Source organism: Pan paniscus, chromosome 12, assembly GCF_029289425.2.
Source record: "Pan paniscus chromosome 12, NHGRI_mPanPan1-v2.0_pri, whole genome shotgun sequence".
In the NCBI taxonomy this organism is placed as follows: domain Eukaryota; kingdom Metazoa; phylum Chordata; class Mammalia; order Primates; family Hominidae; genus Pan; species Pan paniscus.
In genome coordinates this window covers 99,368,866-99,393,220 of record NC_073261.2, presented here as the reverse complement: position 1 = coordinate 99,393,220, position 24,355 = coordinate 99,368,866, and the positions used below count along the sequence as shown (strand labels likewise).

The 24,355-nt window shown below is 51.1% G+C and overlaps 3 protein-coding genes across 7 annotated transcripts; 1 reads left to right on the top strand and 2 right to left on the bottom strand.

Annotated features, from left to right (window-relative positions):
* Nucleotides 1-1,253: 1,253 nt before the first annotated feature.
* ABHD1 (abhydrolase domain containing 1) lies at nt 1,254-8,467 on the top strand. Of its 2 annotated transcripts, XM_003827084.3 has the most exons (9): nt 1,254-1,734; nt 6,102-6,262; nt 6,606-6,788; nt 6,973-7,018; nt 7,171-7,283; nt 7,411-7,584; nt 7,760-7,808; nt 7,906-8,071; nt 8,188-8,467. In XM_003827084.3, exons 1-9 carry the CDS (start codon nt 1,621-1,623, stop codon nt 8,397-8,399), a joined length of 1,218 nt encoding a protein of 405 aa, XP_003827132.3. In that variant the 5' UTR covers nt 1,254-1,620; the 3' UTR covers nt 8,400-8,467. The 2 variants fall into 2 exon arrangements, with proteins under 2 accessions (XP_003827132.3, XP_008950699.3); XM_008952451.4 differs by lacking the exon at nt 6,102-6,262 and having other exon boundaries at nt 1,257-1,734.
* Nucleotides 8,411-12,352, bottom strand: PREB (prolactin regulatory element binding). 4 transcript variants are annotated; one of them, XM_003827082.5, is made up of 9 exons: nt 11,942-12,352; nt 11,188-11,377; nt 10,773-10,993; nt 10,499-10,579; nt 10,259-10,383; nt 9,886-10,059; nt 9,666-9,738; nt 9,328-9,487; nt 8,411-9,164 (listed from the first exon to the last, which is right to left on the bottom strand). In XM_003827082.5, exons 1-9 carry the CDS (start codon nt 12,074-12,076, stop codon nt 9,070-9,072), a joined length of 1,254 nt encoding a protein of 417 aa, XP_003827130.1. In that variant the 5' UTR covers nt 12,077-12,352; the 3' UTR covers nt 8,411-9,069. The 4 variants fall into 4 exon arrangements, with proteins under 4 accessions (XP_003827130.1, XP_024783382.1, XP_034808711.1 ...); XM_024927614.4 differs by lacking the exon at nt 9,328-9,487 and having other exon boundaries at nt 11,942-12,325; XM_034952820.3 differs by lacking the exon at nt 9,886-10,059 and having other exon boundaries at nt 11,942-12,320.
* A 1,159-nt stretch (nt 12,353-13,511) lies between these two features.
* PRR30 (proline rich 30) lies at nt 13,512-18,301 on the bottom strand. The gene is made up of 3 exons (XM_003827085.6): nt 16,979-18,301; nt 16,643-16,698; nt 13,512-16,367 (listed from the first exon to the last, which is right to left on the bottom strand). The coding sequence occupies exon 3, from the start codon at nt 16,000-16,002 to the stop codon at nt 14,764-14,766; it is 1,239 nt and encodes a 412-aa protein (XP_003827133.2). The 5' UTR covers nt 16,003-16,367; nt 16,643-16,698; nt 16,979-18,301; the 3' UTR covers nt 13,512-14,763.
* Between the last annotated feature and the right edge of the window lie 6,054 nt (nt 18,302-24,355).

The following is a 24,355-nucleotide window of genomic DNA, read 5'->3' as shown; positions in this document are numbered from 1 at the left end:
AGTATGAGCTCTGTATTGTAGGGGAGATGTAAACAACCTTGGCCATTAGGTTGGCCCTGTGATTTATGGATGCCAAATAGACAAATACAGAACCTAAGGAAACACAGTTAAAACACCTACCAGCACCCCAACTTCTACATGTCTGTGTCTAAATGCATCATCTTCCTCTTCAAACCTTCCTCTCCTCTGTTTCCCTGTCCCAGGGATGGACACTTTATATCTGTGCAGTCAGAAACCTGGAGGTCATCCATGTTCCTCCTTCTTCCCCTGCCTCCAATCTACTACCAGGTCCTATCAATTCTGCCACTGATCTTGAAGATCTTCACTCCTCTCCTGGGTATCCTCCAGTCCAGGCATCTTTTGAGCCTGGCGTTCTGTTAGCAGCCTCCCCGTGGCCTCTCTGCTTCTACTTTCCTCCTCCTCCAATCTATTCTCCAAGCAACTGAATGATTCTCCTAAAACATAACTCATGTCACCCTTCCCTTCTTAAAACCCTTGGATGGCTTTCCTCTGACCCTAGGATAAACTGCAGCAATTATGTGGTCCTTGACCACCCACATGCTCCAGCCACACCAACTTTCTTTGTTCCCTTAAGACATCCTTCACCTCCAGGCTTTTGCCTTTGCTGCCCCCTCTGCTAGAACACCCTCGCGTGAAGTCCGGGCACCTCCGCAGTGCTCCCATGGCAGCTGGTACTTCTCTTGTGTGGACCATGTTAAGCCCTGATGACTCGTGGACCTCCTAGAAGCTTTACGGTATATTGATACCTAGGCTCCTCTCCAGACCAACTGTATCGGGGGTAGGGCCTGGGCACTGGTAGTTTTAAAAATCCTAGATGATTCCGATCTGCAGTCAAGGTTGAAAGCCACTACTCTTAGTAGATGACCTCCTATATTTCAATGAAGACACGGACAGTAACATGGGGGGTCTGTATCAAGTGCCTGGTACAGGGCGGGTGGTGAGCAAATTATCTACTGTACGAGGACTGTGTGGCAGGGACTGTATGAGACAATGCAGAGTGACACTGCAGGAAGGTGCATGTGTTGCAATGCCACCACTGAGCAGCTGAAAGCTTTGTGACAGTGTGGGGTGTCACAGTCGGACAGTGACTGGTGAGGGTCACTGTGAATGGCTGTAGTGTGTGACAGAGGAGAATGTCACTGCAGCAGTAGCTGTGTCCTGTGTGTGACTGACTGCGAGCGCCTAAGGGACTCTGGCCAGGCTGCTGCACTCGGGGCGTCGCCGGGGAAGAGTTTAAGGGAGCTGGAGATGCCCCGCACCAAGATGGCAGCTGGGGGAGGCCGCTTGTCTCGGGCTGCACAGCCAAGAACCGCGGAGGGGAAGAAGGCAGGGGAGGGCGGGAGGCCATTCGCAGGTCACTCGGGTTAGATCCGCGCGAGGCACTAGGCGACCAGCCACCCAGCCCCGCGACCAACTAGCGCCGCCTCTCGCCGCCCAGCCCGGGGCACCGGCGGTGGGCGGGGCCAGCAGCGCAAACTGCCTGCAGCGGGGACCGGACCTGCACAGGCCGCCTATGGCGGGCGGCGGGTGGGACCGCGAGTTACAGCCGGCCAACTGGGGCCAGCCAGGAGCCTGAGGGTCGGAAGCCCCCAACACAAGATGCTGAGCTCCTTCCTGAGCCCCCAGAATGGCACCTGGGCAGACACCTTCTCTCTGCTCTTGGCTCTTGCCGTTGCCCTCTACTTGGGCTACTACTGGGCACGTGTGCTTCAGGTGGGTGCGGGTCCACCGCTCTGGCCAGCGGGTTTGGGTGTAGCGGGCAGCTTCCAGACACGGGCTTGAGTCCTTGGTGGGAACTGGGATGGTTGGGCTTCCCCACAGGTGAAATTTGCTACCACCGAATGGGGAGTCGGCTCTGCCTCCCTAGTGCCTCTGCATCCCATGTGATCCCCACGCCAGCTGGGCCTTTTGGGTACCGGAGGGTGCTGCTCCCTATAATGTGGACAAGCATTTGGGGAAAGGTGGGGTGGAAGGCATCCTGAGGTATCAGAGATGTGCACACTTTGCGTTCCTTTTTAGGTGGTTTAGCTGAGTCAGCTGCACTGAAGGAAGGAACCAGAGGTCTGTGGGTCACGGCTAACTCCCAATACCACCCACCCCCCAAATAGCTTAGTAGGACCTCCCTTCCCTTAAGGGCTGGCTGAGGTCAGAACTGGCCTAGCTCAGAACTGATGGATGACCCTAACTGTCCTTGCTCATTCAGCCGTTTTATGTTCCAGGCTCTCCATACAGTGTGATGAGAAAGTTTGAAGAGGTTGATTTTGATGAATTTGGAGATTTTTCTCACTGAAATTTAGATATATACATAATTTACATATCCAGGAAAAGCCAAATCTCTTCATCTTCATTAAACTCTGTTCTAGGTAGCTGAGTCTAACAAGACACCTACTGGTTCGAGTCCTTTAAAAAGGTCTATAGGAGACTTTAGTGTTACCTAGACTTTTCCATATTTTCAGAGCTTTCTACATTAGCATATATTGTTTACTAAATGTCTTCCTTAGGGCCGGGTGTGGTGGCTCACGCCTGTAATCCCAACACTTTGGGAGGCAGAGGCGGGAGGATCGCCTGAGATCGGGAGTTCGAGAGCAGCCTGACCAACATGAAGAAACCCCGTCTCTACTAAAAATACAAAAATTAGCCAGGCATGGTGGCACATGCCTATAATCCCAGCTACTCGGGAGCCCGAGGCAGGAGAATCACTTGAACCTGGGAGGCGGAGGTTGCAATGAGCCTCGTGCCATTGCACTCCAGCCTGGGCAACAAGAGTGAAACTCCGTCTCAAAAAAAAAAAAAAAAAGTCTTCCTTAATAAAACAGTTAAAAACTCCAAGCCTCACAATACTCTGTAGGCCTCACTTTATACATCAGATTTGGAAGGTCACTTCAGAACAAAACTGCCCCTAAGGAAACACTTTCCTTTACTTGCAACTAGCTGCACAGAAATCTGGGCCCCTGCTGCTTTATAGACTAAACCCTTTATAAGCTAACGAATACTGGTTAAAATGCAGGAAAAGTGCCATTCTGGAGGCCCTCTAGATATGGTGTTTGGATTGGCCAGCACTGTAATGGATCTATACTGATTTAAGCATAGCAACCAGTGCCATATTGTAATACTAATTCATTCTCAGGAGGGAGTCAAGAAACATTTTCTTGAGTTAAAATCAAATTAACCCACATAAATCAAACCTGTGAACAAATTTATAAGACTTGTTCCACACTACTGGGCCGTTTGACCAAGGAATTAATAAACTGATAGTAACTCAGCCGAGCACAGTGGCTCATGCCTGTAATCCCAGCATTTTGGAGGCTGAGGCGGGCGGATCACTTGATGTCAGGAGTTCGAGACCCGCCTGGCCAACATGGTGAAACCCCTATCTCTACTAAAAATACAAAAATTAGTTGGGTGTGGTGACGCAAGCCTGTCATCCCAGCTACTCAGGAGGCTGAGGCAGGAGAATCGCTTGAACCCAGGAGGCGGAGGTTGCGGTGAGCTGAGATGGCACCACTGCACTCCAGCCTGGGTGTCAGAGCAAAACTCCGTCTCAAAAAAAAAAAAAAAAAAAAAAGGATAGCAACTCAAAATCTTGGCAATTAGGAGGCAATACCCGACAGTGACTAGACAGCGCAGGCTCTAGAGTCAGACAGACCTGGGTTTGAATCTCCTGCTCTGCCACTAACTAGCTCTGGCAAGCTTCTGGCCCTTGACAAGTTATTCAGCATTCAAATCCGTTCACATAGGGGGATCACAGAACCTATTTCATGGAACTGTTATGAAAATCACAAGACAAAATTTGTGTGAAGTGCTTAGCAGAATGCCTGGAGCTTAATGAGAACTCAACAAATCTTACCTACAAGTACTGGTGGTAATGTCATAGTTAATAATTTTGTTTTGCCTCTTGCTTGCTGTGTAACTGGACAAACCACTTAATCTCTGTCAGTCATAACTTCTTCACTTATAAAATATCTCATAAGTTTGGGCTTAGCCCAGTGCCTGCACACGACTGACAGCTATCATAATTCCAGGGCTTAAGGACTAGGGTCCAAAGTCACATCTCCCAACAGTTGCACTATCAACTTGGCCTCTCTACCATTTGCCCCTGTAGACCATAGGAACTGTACTGGAGATAGAAATCTGGTCCTCATGTTCCTTAGGGCCCACTGCGGATATGCAGTTTCTATTCTTGAACCTATGGCATACTCCTCCTTCACATGCCTTCCACGTGGCTAGGCTCTCTCATTCACTTGATGTCTGTCCAGAACACAGCAGAGAAGCTGAAAGTCAGGGCTCAGTGCCCACTGACCTCATCTGTCCCTGTTATTTCATCCTTGTCACCTTCCCCCTAGCTGGCATGAAGGAAGAAAAAAATCGATTCACATTAGGGCTGTTCTTCCTTTAGAGCACAATCTAACAGCAGGGGCCCCACAAGTAAGAGAAGATAAGGTCCCCGGTAGAAAGAAGCCCCTTAGGCCAGACGCAGTGGCTTACACCTGTAATCCCAGCACTTTGGGAGGCCGAGGCGGGCGGATCACGAGGTCAGGAGATCGAGACCATCCTGGCTAACACGGTGAAACCCCATCTTTACTAAAAATACAAAAAAAAAAAAAAAAATTAGCCAGGTGTGGTGGCGGGCACATGTAGTCCCAGCTACTCGGGAGGCTGAGGCAGGAGAATCGTGTGAACCCGGGAGGCGGAGATCTTGCAGTGAGCCGAGATCACGCCACTGCACTCTAGCCTGGGCAACAGAGTGAAACTGTGTCTCAAAAAAACCCCTTGGCAGTGAGCAAGAACATTAGAGAACAGGAATATGCAGATGAAGTGGTGCTAAAATCAGGAGCCAGAGTGGCCAGAGTCAGTCTTAGGAAGAAGACAGTGTAGCTTCATCTTTTTTTTTTTTTTTTTTTAAGATGGTGTTGCTGGGCACAGTGGCTCACGCCTGTAATCCCAGCACTTTGGGAGGCCGAGGCGGGTGGATCATGAGGTCAGGAGATTGAGACCATCCTGGCTAACACAGTGAAACCCCGTCTCTACTGAAAGTACAAAAAATTAGCCAGGCGTGGTGGTGGGCGCCTGTAGTCCCAGCTACTCGGGAGGCTGAGGCAGGAGAATGGCGTGAACCCGGGAGGTGGAGCTTGCAGTGAGCCGAGATTGCGCCACTGCACTCCAGCCTGGGCAACAGAGCGAGACTCTGTCTCAAAAAAAAAAAAAAAGAAAAAAAAAAGATGGTGTCTCGCTCTATCACCAGGCTGGAGTGCAGCAGCACGACCTCGGCTCACTGCAACCTCTGCCTCCTGGGTTCAAGTTATTCTCCTGCCTCAGCCTCCCGAGTAACTGAGACTACAGGCGCTCACCACCATGCCTGGCTAATTTTTGTACTTTTAGTAGAATCGGGGTTTCACCATGTTGGCCAGGATGGTCTCCATCTCTTGACCTTGTGATCCACCCACCTCGGCCTCCCAAAGTGCTGGGATTACAGGCATGAGCCACTGCGCCTGGCCGGCTTCATTTTCAACTGCAAAGTAAAGGCTGAAGATTGAATGGTGCTGCATTTCTTCAGCCCCTGCCCAGAACCCCGACTTTTTCTGCAGGGGATCAGCTGGGCACTTATTTATTGACAGGGTCTCACTGTCGCCCAGGCTAGAGTACAGTGGTGCTATCATAGCTCACTGCAGCCTTGAACTCCTGGGCTCAAGTGATCCTCCCACCTCAGCCTCCCAAGTGGCTGGGACCACAGGCGCACACCACTGAGCGTGGCTGTTTACATCACCTGCTCTCTCCAAAATGGGTTTGGGGCATGGATAGGCTGAGCAGGAAAGTCAGCACTCAGTCAACTCAGCAGCTCCCAGTTCAGGGTCAATTCTGGGCAGTGACACTCCAGGACTGGGTTTTTTAGGGGCTCTAGCTGGAGTGTATTATCAGACTTGGCCATTCAACTGAGCTGTGCTGAGTATCTCACGTGCAGACAAAGCAGGGTCCTCCAGGCTGGGCTCTGGAGAGGGGGCCCCCTCACCCTCTGGTGTTGGGTGCCTCACTAGCTTGGTGCAAAAGTCAGGGAAGTGGGGCAGACTGCTGTGTGATTACAGAGGCCTCGGCTGGTGGCTGGGCCGCAGTTTCTGGCCTTCCTGGAGCAACACTGTTCCATCACCACCGAGACTTTCTACCCAACGCTGTGGTGTTTTGAGGGGCGACTACAAAGCATCTTCCAAGTCCTCCTGCAGTCTCAGCCCCTAGTCCTTTATCAGAGGTAAGAAGGGACAGAACAGGGTGAACATGAAACCCCAGGTATCTAGGGAAAAACCTATCTACCGCTTTTAAAATGTAGGTAATCTGCCTCATCTACATCCCTGTGTTGAGGGTTCAATGACAATGGATGTTATATGGAAGGGCTATATAATTGCACGGCCACCAGGTCATCTTTTATGTCCCCATCACACATTGTCAAGCCTTACTGTTTTACATGAAGAACACCCTCAGATGATGCTGATGGGAAGTGATAAGACTTGTTTGTGGGTGGGGCAGGGGGCAAAGCTTTTGAATTACATTAAGTTCTTAATAGTATCTTTGTGTGCCTCTTCCTCCAAAACCAGTGACATCCTCCAAACACCAGATGGAGGCCAGCTCCTGCTAGACTGGGCCAAGCAGCCTGACAGCAGCCAAGACCCTGATCCTACTACCCAGCCCATTGTGCTGCTGCTTCCTGGCATCACTGGCAGTAGCCAGGAGACATACGTCTTGCACCTAGTTAACCAAGCTCTGAGGGATGGCTACCAGTAAGGATGGGTGCAGCCCCAGAGTGGGGTGGCATCTGAGAACGTGTATTAGGGAGAAGTCAATCCGGACACTGATAGATAAGAAGAATGCTACACGGAGTCTTTGGACAGGGGTCTTTCTGAATACTGAAAGGGGAGAGGGGCTAAGAAGGGTCTGGCTAAGATGTACCTGTGTGTACCACAGGGCTGTCGTGTTTAACAACCGGGGCTGCCGTGGGGAGGAACTGCGGGTGAGTAGCTGCCTTCCTCATAGCAGCCCTTCACCCACTCCCTTTAGAGATCCTTGGCCCTGGGGCTCACCTCCTACCTATCCTTCCTCAGTTTCCCCTCCACCTTCTGGCCACGGTCTCCCTCCCTACCCAATGATCTGGTTTGCCCTCAGACCCACAGGGCTTTTTGTGCCAGCAATACTGAAGATCTAGAGACAGTCGTGAACCACATAAAGCATCGTTATCCCCAAGCTCCACTGCTGGCCGTGGGCATCTCTTTTGGAGGGTAAAGATTGGCTGGGCTTAGCCCAGAGGCCCAGTCTTCCTTTCTTTCCTCCTCCATGTCCCCTTCCTCTGTCCCAACTCACATTAATGCAAACCCTTCTTTCATGGTCCCTTGTCCAATTCCACAGGATACTGGTGCTGAATCACCTGGCACAGGCCGGGCAGGCTGCAGGGCTGGTGGCAGCACTGACTCTGTCTGCATGCTGGGATTCCTTTGAGACCACTCGCTCCCTGGAAACCCCACTCAACTCACTGCTCTTCAATCAGCCCCTCACTGCTGGGCTCTGCCAACTTGTGGAACGGTAGGGTCGTGACAAGTGGGAGGAGGCAGTAGACAGAGTAGGATGGCAGACACTCCAGGCTCTCCTAGTGCTTGGTCAGTTCTCTCTGGGCTTCCTCACACGAGATAGTAAGACAGGGCCTGGGGGTGGGGGATCAGATCCAGGTGTCAAGCCAAACTCTTATGTACTTTTGCAGAAACAGAAAGGTGATTGAAAAGGTGGTGGACATAGACTTTGTACTACAGGTATAATACTCAGCCATGCCCCTGGTTCCCCCAAATGAGTCTTCCACTACCTTCCTATTCTTTATCATCTTAGCCTATCCTATGGTAACACCTGCAGGCCCGTACAATCCGCCAGTTTGATGAGCGCTACACATCTGTGGCCTTTGGATATCAAGACTGTGTTACCTACTACAAAGCAGCAAGCCCTAGAACCAAGATAGATGCCATCCGGATCCCTGTGCTCTGTCTCAATGCAGCAGATGACCCCTTCTCCCCCATCTGTGGTGAGTACTCTGATTCAAGACACTTTGGCCCCAAGGAAAATGGGCCATGAGGGATGCAACAGACAGCCTGGGCTCCCAGTGAAGGCCAGTGTTTCTAACCTCTGACCCTCTCCTAGCCCTTCCCATACAGGCCGCCCAACACTCCCCCTACGTTGCGCTGCTCATCACAGCCCGGGGTGGCCACATCGGCTTCCTGGAAGGGCTGCTCCCGTGGCAGCACTGCTACATGAGCCGCCTCTTGCATCAGTACGCCAAAGCCATCTTCCAGGACCCAGAGGGGCTGCCTGACCTCAGGGCTCTCTTACCTTCTGACGACAGAAACAGCTGACAAGAGTACCATTTGGGGTCTCAGTTCACTCTTTCCTTGTTTATTAAATATCAACTTTTCCTGCCTAATGGGCTGAGGTTCATTTTCCCATTCCTCAAGGTAAGGGTAGACTACCTAGGAACTTATTGCATCTTTAGGCCAGCTGGCTTAGTGCTACCCATCTGAACCCCCAGATTACTACCCAAGTCTTCCTTTTGCCCCTTCCTGCCCTAACAGCAAGTACCAGGCCAGTCCCTTCCCCAGCAAATGCCAGGGGCTTCATGTGAAGAGGAACTGGCCACAAGGCTGAGGGGAGGAGGAGAAACTGTTTCTGCAGGAAGGACAGCAGTGCCTCCAGGCTCTTGGGCATCTTCACATGTTTCTAGATAAAGGACAAGCTCAACTCTGGAGCCTCTGGTAGGCAGAAGAAAGGAGGCAGGGAGTATGGCCTGGGCTTCAGATACCGCTGTTCTGGATGGATCCACAGATGATGAAGGCAAGGTTCCTGGGACCTGGAGTCACGCAGGGCCATAACCAAGCCTTTTCACTAGAAGGGCAGGCAGTGCCCATTCATCTTGTCAGAGGCAACCTCAGCTGTGGACCCGAATGGAGTGAGCAAAGGGAGTCCAGGCCTCCACTCTGCTCTAGAGATGGCAGTGTCCAGGCTCCTGATTCCCAGGAAGCAGGGAAGCTAAAGGAAACCTGGAAAGGCACTCTGGAGCAGCAGGATGGTCACAATAATAAGCCCGACACACAGCAGGAGCAGGAGCCACACAGGAACACTCCCTGCAGGAGGGAAAGGGAGGAGGTCAGCGGGCAAAGGGGCTTCCCAGCCTGAAAACCAGAACCCTTCAAAGGAGGAGTGGCACAAAGAGCCCAGCCTCCGGGGGGCACGTTTCTGGTCGTTAAACGTGGGGTGGTGCCTGCCTGCCCTGCCCCAATGACTCACGCCGTGAGGGCAACAGATGCAGCTGGCAACGACTGTCCACAGCCACAGAGAACAGGGCAGTTTCATGGGACCCAAGGAGCTCTGGACCACGACCCTTCTCAGGTAGAAAGGCCACATCCGTCACCACAATGCCATGGGCCTCCCTCACGTAGTAGAGGCACTGTGGGCAGAAGGAATACCAGTGAGGAAAGGCCTAGCTGGGAACTCTCTTTCTGGAAAGCATGTTCCCCACCCCCAGGATTTCCCTCGATAGAATGGGCCAGACTCCTTCCTGCAAACTCAGGGTAGAGACAGGCCTACAGTCCACCCACAGGGCCATGCCAACCTCCACCCATTACCTGGAGAGAGAAAGCTATGTAGATGGCAACAGAGCCAGTGACTGTGCCCAGGCCTAGGAAGGTGCCGGATTCACTGCAACAAACAATAAAGAGCTCATTGTCCTGGAGGCTTGTGCAGCAACCCTCATACCCCAATACCGGTCCGTAGGGACCCAGGCAGGACTCCTTTCCAAGCTCCCTCAGGGACCCCCTACCTAGCCAAGGCAGCAATGTCTCACACCTGACATCGAGGCAGGAGACGACTTCATGGCCACAGGACTTGGTCCGAAGGGGCAAGAAGTTGGAGCCATCCCAGGCTGTGAGGTAGCAGGGAGGGGGCTGGCGCAGGCGCTTGTGGGGAATTTGCACTGTGAAGAGTCGCAGGCCAGCAGGCTGGTCTGGAACCTGCCCAAACCTGGGGGCCGGATGAGGGGCTATTCAGCTCCTGGGGCCTGCCCAACCCTCCTCAGAGGTTTGTGCACCACCTGCACCCTGGTCAGACCTGGGGTAACACTCAACAAGTTCCTCCCCAGCTCTCCCATCCCCAGTCTTTTCCCTCTCCCCCACCACAGCTGGGCTATGCCTCTTTCAGCCACCCCCCAAAGTCTTCACACCTGCAGGCCTGGTAGCGGTAAGGTGTGCTGGAAAAGGTGGGTCCATTTTCTTGCCAGTGCAGCTGTGTCACCAGCTGATCCTTCTGCCACACAGAGGCCTTAAGGTCCCGGCCCACGGTTACCAACTAGTTAGGAATAAAGATTCCAAGGATGGACAGTTAGGGGATCCACTTATTGGGCAAGCAGCATAAGCACCTCCTCTCTCCTTTCTCCATCCTCCTCCCACCCCCAGCCCCTCACCTTGCCATCAGGCCCTAAAGCCAGGTCTTCAATCTCCCCTTCGTGGGCTTTGAACTCCAGAACCTTCTCCAGGCTGGGCACCTGTAGCCAAACAACCACCATGGTTAACTCAGGTGTCCAGCAAGTACACTGTGACTGATCCCCACGCCACCCCTTCTAATGGCCCCTCAATGCAAGCTTCATTCACAAGTTTCCCAGATGCCACGTTCAACTTCTCACAATTTTGATCTTGTTGCTACTGACATTCACCCTCCCTAACCCTGCAAACCCACACCTTCCAGACACGGACGTAGCCATCTGTCCCTCCAGTGGCAAGCAGGGTAGTATCGTGGTTGAAGCACACAACTTTCTGCAGTGGATCGGAGCTAAAGTCTGTCTGCACCGCCTGCAAATTCTCTACCCTGAGTTCTAGCCCCTCGTGCTGGGTTTCCGCTCCACATTTCTTCTCTGCTGGGGCTGCTCCCTTCCTTTGTCGAGGCCCCTGCTCCTTGGAACCTGTAACACAAACACTTGGCCAGGTTCCAGGCTTCTACAGTAAGGAGTACTGGCCCCTCTCTCCATGGCAGGTGCCCATACAACTTCTAGCTTGCTACCAAAACCCTACTTCCAGACCCACTTCTTTAGAGACACCAAGAGTGACCTTACTCGTTCAACCCTTTCCCCAAGGGGGTAGAGAGGGAGCTCCTCACCGGCCTTCTCTGCCTTGTTGCCCTGCTGTTGATGTGCCTGGAAGCGCAGGAGCTGACAGTGGGCATCCTGCCCTGCAGCAAGGATGTCACCAGCCAGTGCCAAGTTCATGGTGGCCCGTGTCTCTGTGTCATGGGAGTGCAGCAAGGAGGCACTCAAGCGCCCATTAATCCGCTCTAGCTGCAGAAAGTGCTGTGGGAGGGGGAACCCGGATGAGCAAGTTCAGGGGTGCCCAGAGAGCACGTTTAGGGAAGAGTCTGATGTCTTACCCCTTTGCTTTCTGCACGTTCTAGTTCACAAGGGTTTCTCCAGTCTTTTTTCTCTCATTTGGGCCTCACAAATCTACACAGTGAGCAGGACTGGGATTATTACCTCTATTTTACAGAACAGGGTGAAGCTCAGGAGAGGGAAGGAACTTAGCCTAAACCCAAATGCACCACTCTCGCCGCTGCTAGAGGGCAGGCAAGACCTCCCGGAAAAGGCCAGTATAAGACCCCTGGAGCTGCTCTGAGGCGGAGCTGAAGCGTTCCTGGCGACTCTGCAGCTGTGTGCAGTTTTCACTTTACCTTAAAAGCCTCTCCTCCGCCCGCTGAGTTCTCGACTGAAATTCGCGCCTGGGCGTCAGGCAAGCGGTCTTCCCAACAGAAGTGGGCAGGGCCCGAAGCTGGAGTGTGGCCCGCCCCGCGACCCCCCGGCCACCCTGGAATCGCCGCCAGCCCGCAGCAAGACCCAGCCCCAGTGGCCCTGCGCTCTCACCACGCCATTCTTTATGCCTGTCTTGGCGGCGCCTCCTCCGCCCGCAGCGATGAGCAGCCCAGTGCTGGGGTCGACCTGAAGCGCGTACAACGGGAACGGAGCCCGGTACAGCTCTGGCGCCCGGCGCCGGCCCATCCCGCCCGGCGCGCGTTCACTGCCCGCACCGCGGCACCCAGGACATGCCGCGCCGGGCCTTCGACTACTGCCCCGGCCGCTGGTGAACTCGGCCCCGTCGCCGCCGGGAGCACTCCCTACCCCTCTCACACCGGGGAGTTGCCAAAACCCTGACCACCAGCAGGAAGCCGAGCCTCAGCTCGGCTCCGTCCAAGTCGGTCTCGCAGACGCGCACTGCGCATGCGCACCCGTCTCGCGGCTCCCTCCGCGCAGGCGCAGGAGCGCCGACACGCGTCAGCACTAGCCGGCCGCGGGGCCGCGTTTCCCGGGGCGGGGCTTCGGTTCTCCACCCCTGGCGCGGAGGCAGAGTCGCCAGCACCGACTTCGCCATTTTTGTGCGGGGCGCGGGGCGCGGGCGGAGGAGGTGGAGCCAATGGAGGTTGATGAAGGTCAACCTTTAATAAAGAAATGCGACTCGCGCCTGTAATCCCAGCACTTTGTGAGGACTAGGCGGGCGGATCAGGAGTTCGAGACCAGCCTGACCAACATGGAGAAACCCCGTCTCTACCAAAAATACAAAGGGCGTGGTGGCGTGCGCCTGTAATCCCAGCTACTCGGGAGCCTGAGGCAGGAGAATCACTTGAACCTGGGAAGTAGAGGTTGCAGTGAGCCGAGATCGCGCCATTGCCATTGCTCTTCAGCCTGGGCAACCAGCAACAAGAGTGAAACTCCGTCTCAAAAAAAAAAAAATCCTCTGCCAGGCACGGTGGTTCATGCCTGTAATCCTCCTGTAATCCCAACACTTTCGGAAAGTCCGAGAGAGGAGGATGGCTTGAGCCCAGGCTTTCGAGACAGCCTGGGCAACATGGGGATCCGTCCCTACGAAATATTTAAAAATTAGCCAAACATCGTGGCACCTGTGGGCCCAGCTGCCCAGGAGGCTCAGGCGGGAGGATCACTTGAGACTGGGAGGTCGAGGCTGCAGTGAGCTCGACCACTGTGCTGGACCACCAGTGATGTCACCACTGCACTCCAGCCCCTGGGCAACAGAGCTAGACCCTGTCTCTCACACACATAAAATCCTCAAATAAGGACTGTTCCCATCTGAGCAGTGATATGCCAACTCCTAGGAGCACAGGCCTTTGCATCTTACCCCAGAGAGGAAGTGATTTGCCCGAGGGCACACACCAGAAACCACCGGAGTCTCTTGCTTCTTAACGGAGGCAGCATGAACTTAAAAATAAACCTGACTTCAAATGCTGAATCCATTGCTTCCTCGTATGAGGACACCTCTGTCATCCTTAACGCCTATCACCCACTTTTGGCAGGGGTGGTGTCTGCCATTCCCTTTCTCAAGGCTTCACACTCCTGGGCTGGTGGCTTGGCGGGTGGCCAGCTGCTTTGCTGGCCTCAGAGGGGGCAGTTTGGCTCCTGGGCAGGTATCTTCTGTGCCTGACACTCCATTCTCCCTTGGGTTTCTGATCTGATGAGGACCTTTGTGCACTCCTGAGAGCGAGCACAAGGGATGTCCTTCCCTGCAAAGAGACACCTCTCCTGCATTCTCATTAACCTAAGGTGCACCCAGAGGAATAGTGCAGTGGCTTCATCTTTGGGGATGCCAATATCTGTCCCACAGAGTTGAATTAGATGTGTGAAGGGCCTGGCCAAGCTCTCTGCATATCTCAAGTCCCCAGGCCTTGTGGGTCCCTTGTCCTCCTTGGATACATGGCACCTGCTCTTTCTGGCCTCTCCGTTTCCTTTGACACCACCCTCCAGGGTCTTTTTTATTTTTTGAGACGGAGTCTCGCTCTGTTGCCCAGTCTGGAGTGCAGTGGCCTGATCTCAGCTCACTGCACCCTCCACCTCCCAGGTTGAAGTGATTCTCCTGCCTCAGCCTCCTGAGTAGCTGGAACTACAGGCACCCGCCACCACACCCAGCTAATTTTTGTATTTTTAGTAGAGATGGAGTTTCACCATGTTGGCCAGGCTGGTCTCGTAACTCCTGACCTTAAATGATATGCCCACCTTGGCCTCCCAAAGTGCTGGGATTATAGGCATGAGCAACCACACCGTGCCCTCTTTTTTTTTTTTTTTTTTTTTTGAGATAGGGTCTCTGTCACCCAGGCTGGAGTGCAATGGCATGATATAGCTCATTGCAACCTTGAACTCCTGGACTCAAGTGATCCTCCCACTTTAGCCTCTTGAGTAGCTGGTAGTACAGGCACGCCCCACCATACTCAGCTAATTTTTTTATATTTTTGTTTTTGGAGAGACAGGGTCTTGCTATGTTGCCCAGGCTGGTCTCAAACTCCTGGCTTCAAGTGATCCTCCTACCTCAGCCTTCCAGTGTGTTGGGATTATAGGCATGAACCACCCTCTCCCCGCCACCAAGGGTCTTGTTAGGGACTGGCACCCCTATAGTTACAGCCACCTATTCTGTGGACTCAGCAGGACACAAACACAAGTTTCACAGGGTCAGACTTTATTAGATACACGGAGGGCTGAATGGGGCCTTGGTGCCCTTGGTCCTCTTCAGCCTGGAGACAGCAGACTCCACAAGGGGCTCCCAGGGTTCAGAGCAGGAGAACACATCTGACCTCCGGCCAGCCAGCCCTTCAGGGTGTCTCGGGGACTCCCCGAGATCTGGGGCCTGGTTGGGAGGGTTGGGTTTGGAGGGGGTGTTCCAGGGGGCCTCCGTGGCTCTGGAACTAGACTGATGACTTTTGGAGAATGAGCTCCAGAGAAACTGGCCTCTTTGGGCCAGGGCAAGGCCTGGGCTTCAGGGAGGTAGTGACCTGTTTTGGTGCCCGAGGTGGAGGCCCGGAGAAACATCGTGGGGAGTTTGGTGATTGAAGGCCTGCAGACCTGAAGCTCCTGGTCTGGGAGGGTGTGCCTGGGACTGGGTCGGCCCGGGCCTGAGCTGCTGGAGGCTGAGATGCTGGCGATTGATGCCCACAGGCCTGAGTAGCCTTGCCCCGAGGCCCTACTTCCTTCGGCCTTTTCTCGGGCAGCAGATGCAAGGCCCTGGCCTGGCCCTGAGGCAGGCGGAGGCCGAAGCCGATGCCTATCCGGAGTGGCCCAGATTCCTGGCCCTGCACACAGGGCAGTAGTTGAGGGAAAGCAAGCAGCCGGGGTCCAGTCCTGTACCTGGGGAGGGGGCAGGAGGGGCTGCGGGGCCGGAGGCACACCAGGCATATAGGATACTCCACGACTGGGGCCTGGCCGGTTCTGCCTAGCCACAGGTGCTGCAAAAGCAGTAGCCGCAGGTCGTGTGCGATGCGGCGGTGCCCCAGCTGGACCACCAGGGCCTGGGCCAGGGCCCCTGGGTCCCTGAACTGTGCAGGATCCTTCTCGCTTGGCACGCATCTCTCCACCACTCCAGGGGACCCGGACCCGGTGTCCCTGTACTGATGCCAGCGCCATGTCTGCCTGTTAGAGTGGAGCCTATGAGAAGGTGGGCTGGGGCCTGGGGAAGTGAGTGTGGAGCTATGCAGTTCCTCGGGGTGGGAAGGGGACTGGCAAGGTGAGTGGGGAAGGGAGGAGTTCTGAGGCTGGGAGGGAGAAAAGGAAGGGGTCAAAGGGGGAGAGGGGTACAGCCAGTGGTTGGAGGGAGAGGATGCACGTGGACGGGGGAGAGAGAGGTAGTTCTGGTGAAAGAAAGTAGGGGAACTTGGGAGAGAGGGAGAATAGGGATGTGGAGCAAAGTCAGAATTTGAGTCACAAGAGCCGAATTGGAAGCCAGGAGAGGGGGATGCTGGTGGAGGGGAGGAGGGACGACGGGACTGAGTGGAAGAGAACGGTGGTTGAGAGGGAGGGAGGCCCTGATGGGGAGAGAGAGGCTGTAGGTTGTGAGGAGAGGAGTCCACAAGTTGTGAGAAGCCCCAAGTGGGGCGCCCAGGGAGCACTGAGGTCTGTGGCAGCACCTGGTCCTTGTTTTGAGGCAACATCGCCTTGAATCCAGAAGGAACTGGGGCAACAAGACTAGGGATGAGAGACCTGGCAGAGTCAGGACCAGTATCTCTGAGGTCAGCGGTGCCTGAGAAATCAAGGCCACCTTCTGTGCGCAGAGTGTGGCTCCAGCCTGGTGTGGGTGCAGGTGCTGGTGGCAGGCCAAGGGGATACCCAGCCCTCCAGCACCAGGCTCTCAGGGTGTTCAGGCATGAGCATGAATCTAAGCTTGGCTTCTCACTTCTTTGCAGTCAACCATTGATGAGGGATGTGTGGGGATGGAGAATCACAGCTGCATCTTGGGAGTGGAGGGGCAGCGGCGATTATCTGGGCAGGGCAGAGAGGAAGACAAAGCCCACAGGACCTGGAGAGAAAAGAGAGAACCCAAGACATTGGGAGAATTGGTCCATTTCTGGCTCTGCCTCATATCCCCAGTTCCAAGCTGAACTCACCAAGACTTTAAATCCATGTCACCTTCGGGATCAAAAGAACTGGCAAAATGCTCCAGGGAAGGTGAGAAGTGGGGAGGAGAGGAATAAGGAGGAAGGGAGGGTAGGATGGAGTTGGAGGAGGGGTTCAGGGGATAAGGGCTGAGATGGGAACAGGAATTGAGGATGTTCTGGTGCTGAGCGCTCTTACCAATGAGAATTATTCCTCTGGGCTGTGTTTCACAGGCACTTCAGCATTGAGAGGACCTGGGAGAGAGGAGCAGGTTCACCAAATGGTGGATACACCTTTCTGTGTCCCCAGCGTCTAACACTAAATGCACTCTGACCCGGGTTTCTGTCTGAGCCCTGAGTTTTGCCCTCAGTCCTCCTTTAGCCAGGCGGAGGCCTGTGGTACAGGTTTTTATTCTCCTAATCCTGATTCGGGGGTTCTGCAAGCATCCCAGTGTCCTGCCACTCTGGTTCCTCTGACCCCTTATTGCCCCTAGTGCTGATGTCCTCTAGCTCACCCTGGCCCAGACAGAGATACCTTATTATACCCAGCAGCAGAAGGAATGGGGCCAGCTGGTAAAAGCCTCTGGGAGACTGGGACTTTGTCTAAGGGGTGGCACCAGGTTTGCCGCCCCCAATGGGAGCTGGGGGCCCCATTCCCTGAGTTCAGTTCTCCCTGGCAGCATGTGCCTATGTCACAAAGGTCAGGTGCTGATGTCATAGAATCTCCTCCTCGAGGCTCTGGGACCTTCTTCAAGAGACCATCCAAAGGCTGGCCCTTGATAACGCTGTGAAGCAGGCAGAATTCTTCAGTGCACTCAGTTTCTCCTTCAAGACCCAGCCCCCACCTCTACTCTTGGCCTATACACTTTACAGCTCCAACCACCTCCTTCATCCATTGCTCTCCCCACTAACACAGCCTGTCTGGGCTGAGTTCATGCACCACAACTTTCTCCCCCTTGGGATATACCTATTATATGTTTTAATAACTATTTTCTTAACTGCTTTATTGGGATATAATTCACATACCATACAATCTACCCATTTAAAGTGTACCATTTGATGTCTTCTAGTATATTCACAGGGTTGTAGAACCATCTCCACAATCTAGTTTTAGAACATTTTTGTCCCCCCAAAAATAAATCCTGTACCCATTAGCAGTTGGTCCCCACTCTTCCCCCAGCCTCTGGAAACCACCAGTCTACTCTGTTTCTATAGGTTTGCATATTCTAGACATTTCATATAAGTGGAATTATACAATATATGGTCTTTTGTATCTGACTTCTTTTACTTCGCATGTTTGCAAGGTTCATTCATGTTGTAGCATGTGTCATTGCTTTATTCCTTTTTATTGCCAGATAATATTCCTTTGTGTGGATATGCCATATTTTGTTTATCCATTCATTAATTGATGGACATTTTGGTTCTTTCTACTTTTTTTTTTTTTTTGAGATGAATTCTCACTCTGTTGCTCAAGCTGGGGTGCAGTGGCACAATCTTGGCTTACTGCAACCTCCACCTCCCGGGTTCAAGCAGTTCTCCTGCCTCAGCCTCCTGAGTAGCTGGGACTACAGGCGCGGGCCACTATGCCTGGCTAATTTTTGTATTTTTAGTAGAGATAGGGTTTCGCCATGTTGGCCAGGCTGGTCTCGAACTCCCAACCTCAGGTGATCCGCCCACCTCGGCCTCCCAAAGTGCTGGCATTACAGGCGTGAGCCACCGCGCCTGGCATGGTTCTTTCTACTTTTTAGCAATTATGAATAGTGCTATGAACATTCTTGTACAAGTTTTATGTGAACATATGGTTTCATTTATCTTTAGATACATAGAAGCAGACTTGCTGGGTTACACGGTGAATCTATATTTAACATTTTGAGTAACTACCAAACTGTCTTCCAAGTTGGCTGTACCAATTTTCAATCCCATCAGCGAGGTATAAGGGTTCCAATGTTTCTTTATCCTTACCAACACATGTTGTTGCCTGTCTTTTTTATTTTAGCAATCCTAGTGGGTGTGAAATGGTATGATATTGTGGTTTTTATTTACATTTTCCTAATGACTAATGATGTTGAGCATCTTTTCATGTGCTAAGGGATATTTGTTTATCTTCTTTGAAGAATTGTATATTCAAATCCTTAGCCTATCTTTTTAAAAGCCAGTCAAATTTAGCAGTGGGGTGTTGTATACCAACTTTAGTGACCTTTTTTTTTTGAGGGGCTGATGGAATCTCGCCCTGTCGCCCAGGCTGGAGTGCAGTGGCGCGATCTCGGCTCACTGCAACCTCTACCTCCTGGGTTCAAGCAATTCTCCTGCCTCAGCCTCCCGAGTAGCTGGGATTACAGGCGTGCACCACCATGCCCAGCTAATTTTTTTGTATTTTTAGTAGAGATGGGGTTTCACCATATTGGCCAGGCTGGTCTCAAACTCCTGACCTTGTGATCCACCCGCCTCAGCCTCCCAAAGTGCTGGGATTACAGGCATGAACCACCACGCCCGGCCGGCTGTGGGTTTTCTATTCTTTTTCTTTTTCTTTTTTTTTTTTTGAGACAGGATCTCACTCTATTGCCCAGGCTGGAGTGCAGTGGCACAATCAAGGCTCACTGCAGTCTTGACCTCCTAGGATCAAGCCGTCCTCCCACCTCAGCCCCACCAGATAGCTGGGACCACAGGCACACGCCACCATGCCTGGCTAATTTTTGTATTTTTTTGTAGAGACAGGGTCTTGCCATGCTGCCCAGGCTGGTCTTGAACTTCTGAGCTCAAGTGATCTGCCTGCCTTGGCCTCCCAAAGTGCTGGAATTACAGGGACAAGCCACCATGCTCGGCTGGCTTTTTCATACATGCTTTTTTTTTTTCTTTTTGGAGACGGAGTGTCACTCTGTCACTCAGGCTGGAGTGCAGTGGCACTATCTCAGCTCACTGCAGCCTCAGCCTCCTGGGTTCAAGCGATTCTCCTGCCTGAGCCTCCCGAGTAGCTGGGAACTGCATCGGGCAAACCTTCTTCCCATTTTATTCCTAAATAAGATAGCTACAACGATTTTGAAAAAGTGGCCAGGCGCGGTGGCTCACAGCTATAATCCCGGCACTTTGGGAGGCTGAGGCAGGTGGATCACTTGAGTCCAGGAGTTTGAGATCAGCCTGGCCAACATGGTAAAACCCCATCTCTAATAAAAAAAAATACAAAAATTAGCCGGGCATGGTGTTTTGAGCCTGTAATTCCAGCTACTCGGGAGGCTGAGGCAGGAGAATCACTTGAACCTGGGAGGCGGAGGTTGCAGTGAGCCGAGAACGCGCCACTGCACTCCAAGCTGGGCAACAGAGCAAGACTGCATCTCAAAAAGAAAAAGATTTTGTAAAAAGCTACATACCTCCTTCACAGTTTGCCCACAAGGAAATTCCTTGTGGGCCAAACAGTTCTGTTGAATTTCACCTTGGCAATGTAAATTGATAGCTTATCTTCACAGGTGCAGGCTAAAGGACAGAACTCAAAGTCATCATCTCTCTGCTCACCTGACACTAATGCATATCTGATTTGCTTCCTCTGTCCTACTGTCTATGTAAAAATGCAGATTCACTGAGCCAGACTAAGGGTTAAGTGACTGTTCCTTTAGCCCCCTCTCACATGTAAATTGTATATTCAGTGAAAGGCTGATCAAAGATTCAAAAGTGGCCGGACATGGGTGCTCACGCCTATACTCCTAGCACTTTGGGAGGCCAAGACAGGCAGACTGCTGGAGCTCGAGACCAACCTGGCCAACGTGGTGAAACCCCGTCTTTACAAAAAAAGTAGCCGGGCATGGTGGCACACATCTGTAGTCCCAGCTACTTGGGGGGCTGAGGCAGGAGGCTCGCTTGAACCCGGGAGGTGGAGGCTGCAGTGAGCCAAGATTGAGCCACTGTGCTTCAGCCTGGGTGACAAAGTGATACCCTGTCTAAAAAAAAGAAAGCGACTCAAAAGAATGCAACTGTTTGTCTCATCCACCTATGACCTGAAAGCCCCCGCTTCAAGTTGTCTCGCCTTTCTGGAGTAAACCAATATGCATCTTACACGTATTGATTGATGTCTCATGTCTTCCTAATATGTATAAAACCAAGCTGTACTCCAACCACCTTGGGCACATGTCATTAGGACCTCCTAGGCTGTGTCATAAGCATGTCCTTAACCTTTGGCAAAATAAACTTTCTAAATTGATTGAGACCTGTCTCAGATACTTTTGGGCTCACTTCAAATTGAGGAAGTTCTCTTCTGTTCCTAGTTTGCTGAATGATTGTATCATTAAGGGGTATTGGATTTTGTCAAACAGCTTTTTTGCGTCTGTTTAGATAACTATGTAGTTGTTGTCCTTTATTCTAGCAATATAATGTATAACATTAGTTGATTTTTGGGTGTTAAGCCAACCCTGCATTCCTGGTATAAGTCCCACTCAGACATGGTGTATAGTTCTTTTGATATGTTGCTGTATTCTGTTTGTTAGTGTTTTGTTTAGGATTTTTGTGTATACGTTCATAAGGGATATTGGTCTGTAGTTTTCTTGTGAGGTCTTTGGTTTTGGTGTCAGGGTAAAACTGACATTATTGTGGGGACAAGAGTGACTTTATTTTAAATGCTAATCTGTCATGTAACTTCTGACTAACCCTGAGTCTGGGAATGACTCCAAAATGTCTAGTTGATGTATTACTCTTTAGGTAGGAACACCTATTCATTGTAAATTTTGCCTTTCCTCCAAAACAGCCCTTGATGCTGTGGCATCCATTATAGGGTGTGATACCTGCAGCCTTTTCTCAGCCACCTACACATTCCTTCCAGACCATGTGTGTATTTTTCCCCATGAGATAAGCCCTGGGTCTGCGGGGTTGAGGTTCAGAGATCTACCTGTCTTGCAGCCACCCAAGACCACGCTTCCATCTGTAAGTTCCTCCTAATTAATCACCCTATACTGACAAACTGGATTTGTCTGCCTTCTTTGGCTTCTCGGCTCCTTCAGCATTTGGAGGTCATTTTACATATACAATTTTTTCAGGGAACAATTATAGAATGAGTTGGAAGTGTTCTCTCCTATTTGTTGGAAGAGTTTGTGAAGGGTTGGTATTAATTCTTTATTATTTCAATATTTGGTAGAATTCACCAGTGAAGCCATTTGGTTCTGGGCTTTTCCTTGTGGGGAATTTTAAAGTTACTAATTTGATCTCATTTTATTTCTTTTCAAATTTTTTATATCTTCTTGAGTCAGTTTTGGTACTTTATGTCTTTCTAGGAAATTGTTTCATCTAAATTATCTATCTGTTGGCATACTGTTGTTCATAGTATTTGCTTGAAATCCTTTTCATTTATGTATGGTCAGTAGTGATTTCCCCTCTTTCATTTCTTATTTTAATAATTTAAGTCCCCTCTCCTTTATTCCTTGTCAATCTAGCTAAAGTTTTATCAATTCTGTTGATTTTTCCAAAGAACCAATTTGTGGTTTTGCTAATTTTCTCTATTGTTTTTCTATTTTCTTTCTTTCTTTCTTTCTTTCTTTTGAGATGAAGTCTCACTCTTGTCCCCCAGGCTGGAGTGCAATTGTGCGATCTCAGCTCACTGCAACCTCCGCCTTCCAGGTTCAAGCAATTCTCCTGCTTCAGCCTCCTGAGTAGCTGGGATTACAGGCGCCTGCCACCACGCCTGGCTAATTTTTGTATTATTAGTAGAGACGGGGGTTCACCATGTTGACCAGGCTGGTCTCGAACTCCTGACCTCAGGTGATCCACCCGCCTCGGCCTCCCAAAGTGCTGGGATTACAGGCTTGAGCCACTGCGCCCAGCCTGTTTTTCTATTTTCTATTTCATTTATTTCTGCTCTAATCATCATTATTTCCTTCCTTTTGCTTACTTTGAGTTTAGTTTGCTCTTCTGTTTCTAGTTTCCTAAGGAGGTTAGTTACTGATTTGAAATTTTTTCTCTTTTTCAAATTTTTTTAACTTTTTTTTTTTTTTTTCTGAGACAGAGATTTGCTCTTGTTGTCCAGGCTGGAGTGCAACAGTGCTATTTCCACTCACTGCAACCTCCGCCTCCCGGGTTCAAGCGATTCTCCTGCCTCAGCCTCCCGAGTAGCTGAGATTACAGGCGCCTGCCACCATGCCCGGCTAATTTTTTTGTATTTTTAGTAGAGACGGGGTTTTGCCATGTTGGGCAGGCTGGTCTCAAACTCCTGACCTCAGGTGATCTGCCCGCCTCAGCCTCCCAAAGCTCTGGGACTACAGGCGTGAGCCACTGCGCCCGGCCATTTTTTTTTTTTTTTAATATAAACATTTACAGCTATAAATTTTCCTTCTTTTTCACTGCTTTAGCTGGATCTCATAATTTTGGTATGTTGTGTTTTTGTTTACATTCATCTCAAAGTATTTTCTAATTTTCCTTGCAGTATCTTCTTTAACTTACTGATTATTTAAGGATGTGTTGTTTAATTTCTCTATGTTTGTGAATTTTCAAAAGTTAGCTCTGTTATTGATTTCTAATTTAATTATATTGTGGTTAGAGAATATTATTTGTATGCCTTCAGTCCTTTTAAATCTACTGAGGCTTGTTTTATTTATTTTATTTTATTTTGAGGTGGAGTTTCGCTCTTATTGCCCAGGCTGGAGTGCAATGGAGCGATCTCGGCTCACTGCAACCTCCACCTCCCAGGTACAAGCGATTCTCCTGCCTCAGCCTCCCGAGTAGCTGGGATTAAAGGCATGTGCCACCACGCCCGGCTAATTTTGTATTTTTACTAGAGATGGGGTTTCTACATGTTGGTCAGGCTGGTCTTGAACTCCCAACCTCAGGTGATCCGCATGCCTCGGCCTCCCAAAGTGCTGGGATTACAGGCGTGAGCCACTGCGCCTGTTGAGGCTTGTTTTATGATCCATTCTGGAGACTCTAACATATGATCCATTCTGGTGAATCTTCCATGTGCAATTTAGAAGAATGTGTAGCATTATGTTGTTGAGTGTTATTTGATGTCTGTTAGGTTTAGTAGGTTTATAGTGTTTCCCAAGTCGTCTATATCCTTATTGATTTTCTGCCTAATTGCTTGAAACCTGTAATTTTGAGGATTGCTTGAGTCAGATTCTATCTCTGTTGCCCAGGGTGGAGTGCAGTGGCGCAATCATAGCTCACTGTAACCTGGAACTCCTGGGCTCAAGTGATCTTCCCCTCTGCCCCAACAGCCTCCTGAGAAGCTAGGATTACAGGCATGCACCACTGCACCTGGCTAATACAATTATCATTTGTGTAAATTTAAAATTTATTCATACAACAATGCACAGGCTTCAGTAACACATGCTACATTAGTTATCTATAGCTGCTTCCAAATTACCCCCAAACTTAAGCAGCAATAAACATTTATTATCTTCTATGGCTTCTATAAGTCAGGAATTCTACGGGCGAGAGCAATTTAGCTGGGTGATCTTGGCTCGGGGTCTCTCATGGGTTGCACTCAAACCGACAGCCAGGGCTGCAGTCATCTGGAGGTCCAACTGGAGCTGGAGGATCCATTTCTGAGGTGGCTCACTCCCACGGTTGGCAAGTCGTGGTGGCTGTCAGTGAGAGGCCTCAGTTCCTCACAACATGGGCCTCTCCACAGGGCTGCTTGGATATCCTCAAGATAGCAGCTGGCTTCCCCCAGAGTGAGCGATCCAAGAGGGAGCAAGGGGGTAGCTGCACTGTTTTTATTTTTTATTTTTTTTTGAGACAGTCTCACTTTGTCGCCCAGGCAGGAGTGCAGTGGCACGATCTCGGCCTACTGCAACCTCTACCTCCTGGGTTCAAGCGACTCCTGCCTCAACCTCCCGAGTATCTGGGACTATAGGCATGCATCACCATGCCCGGATAATTTCTGGGGTTTTTGTTGTTGTTGTTTGTTTTTTAAGATGGAGTTTCGCTCTTCTGCCCAGTC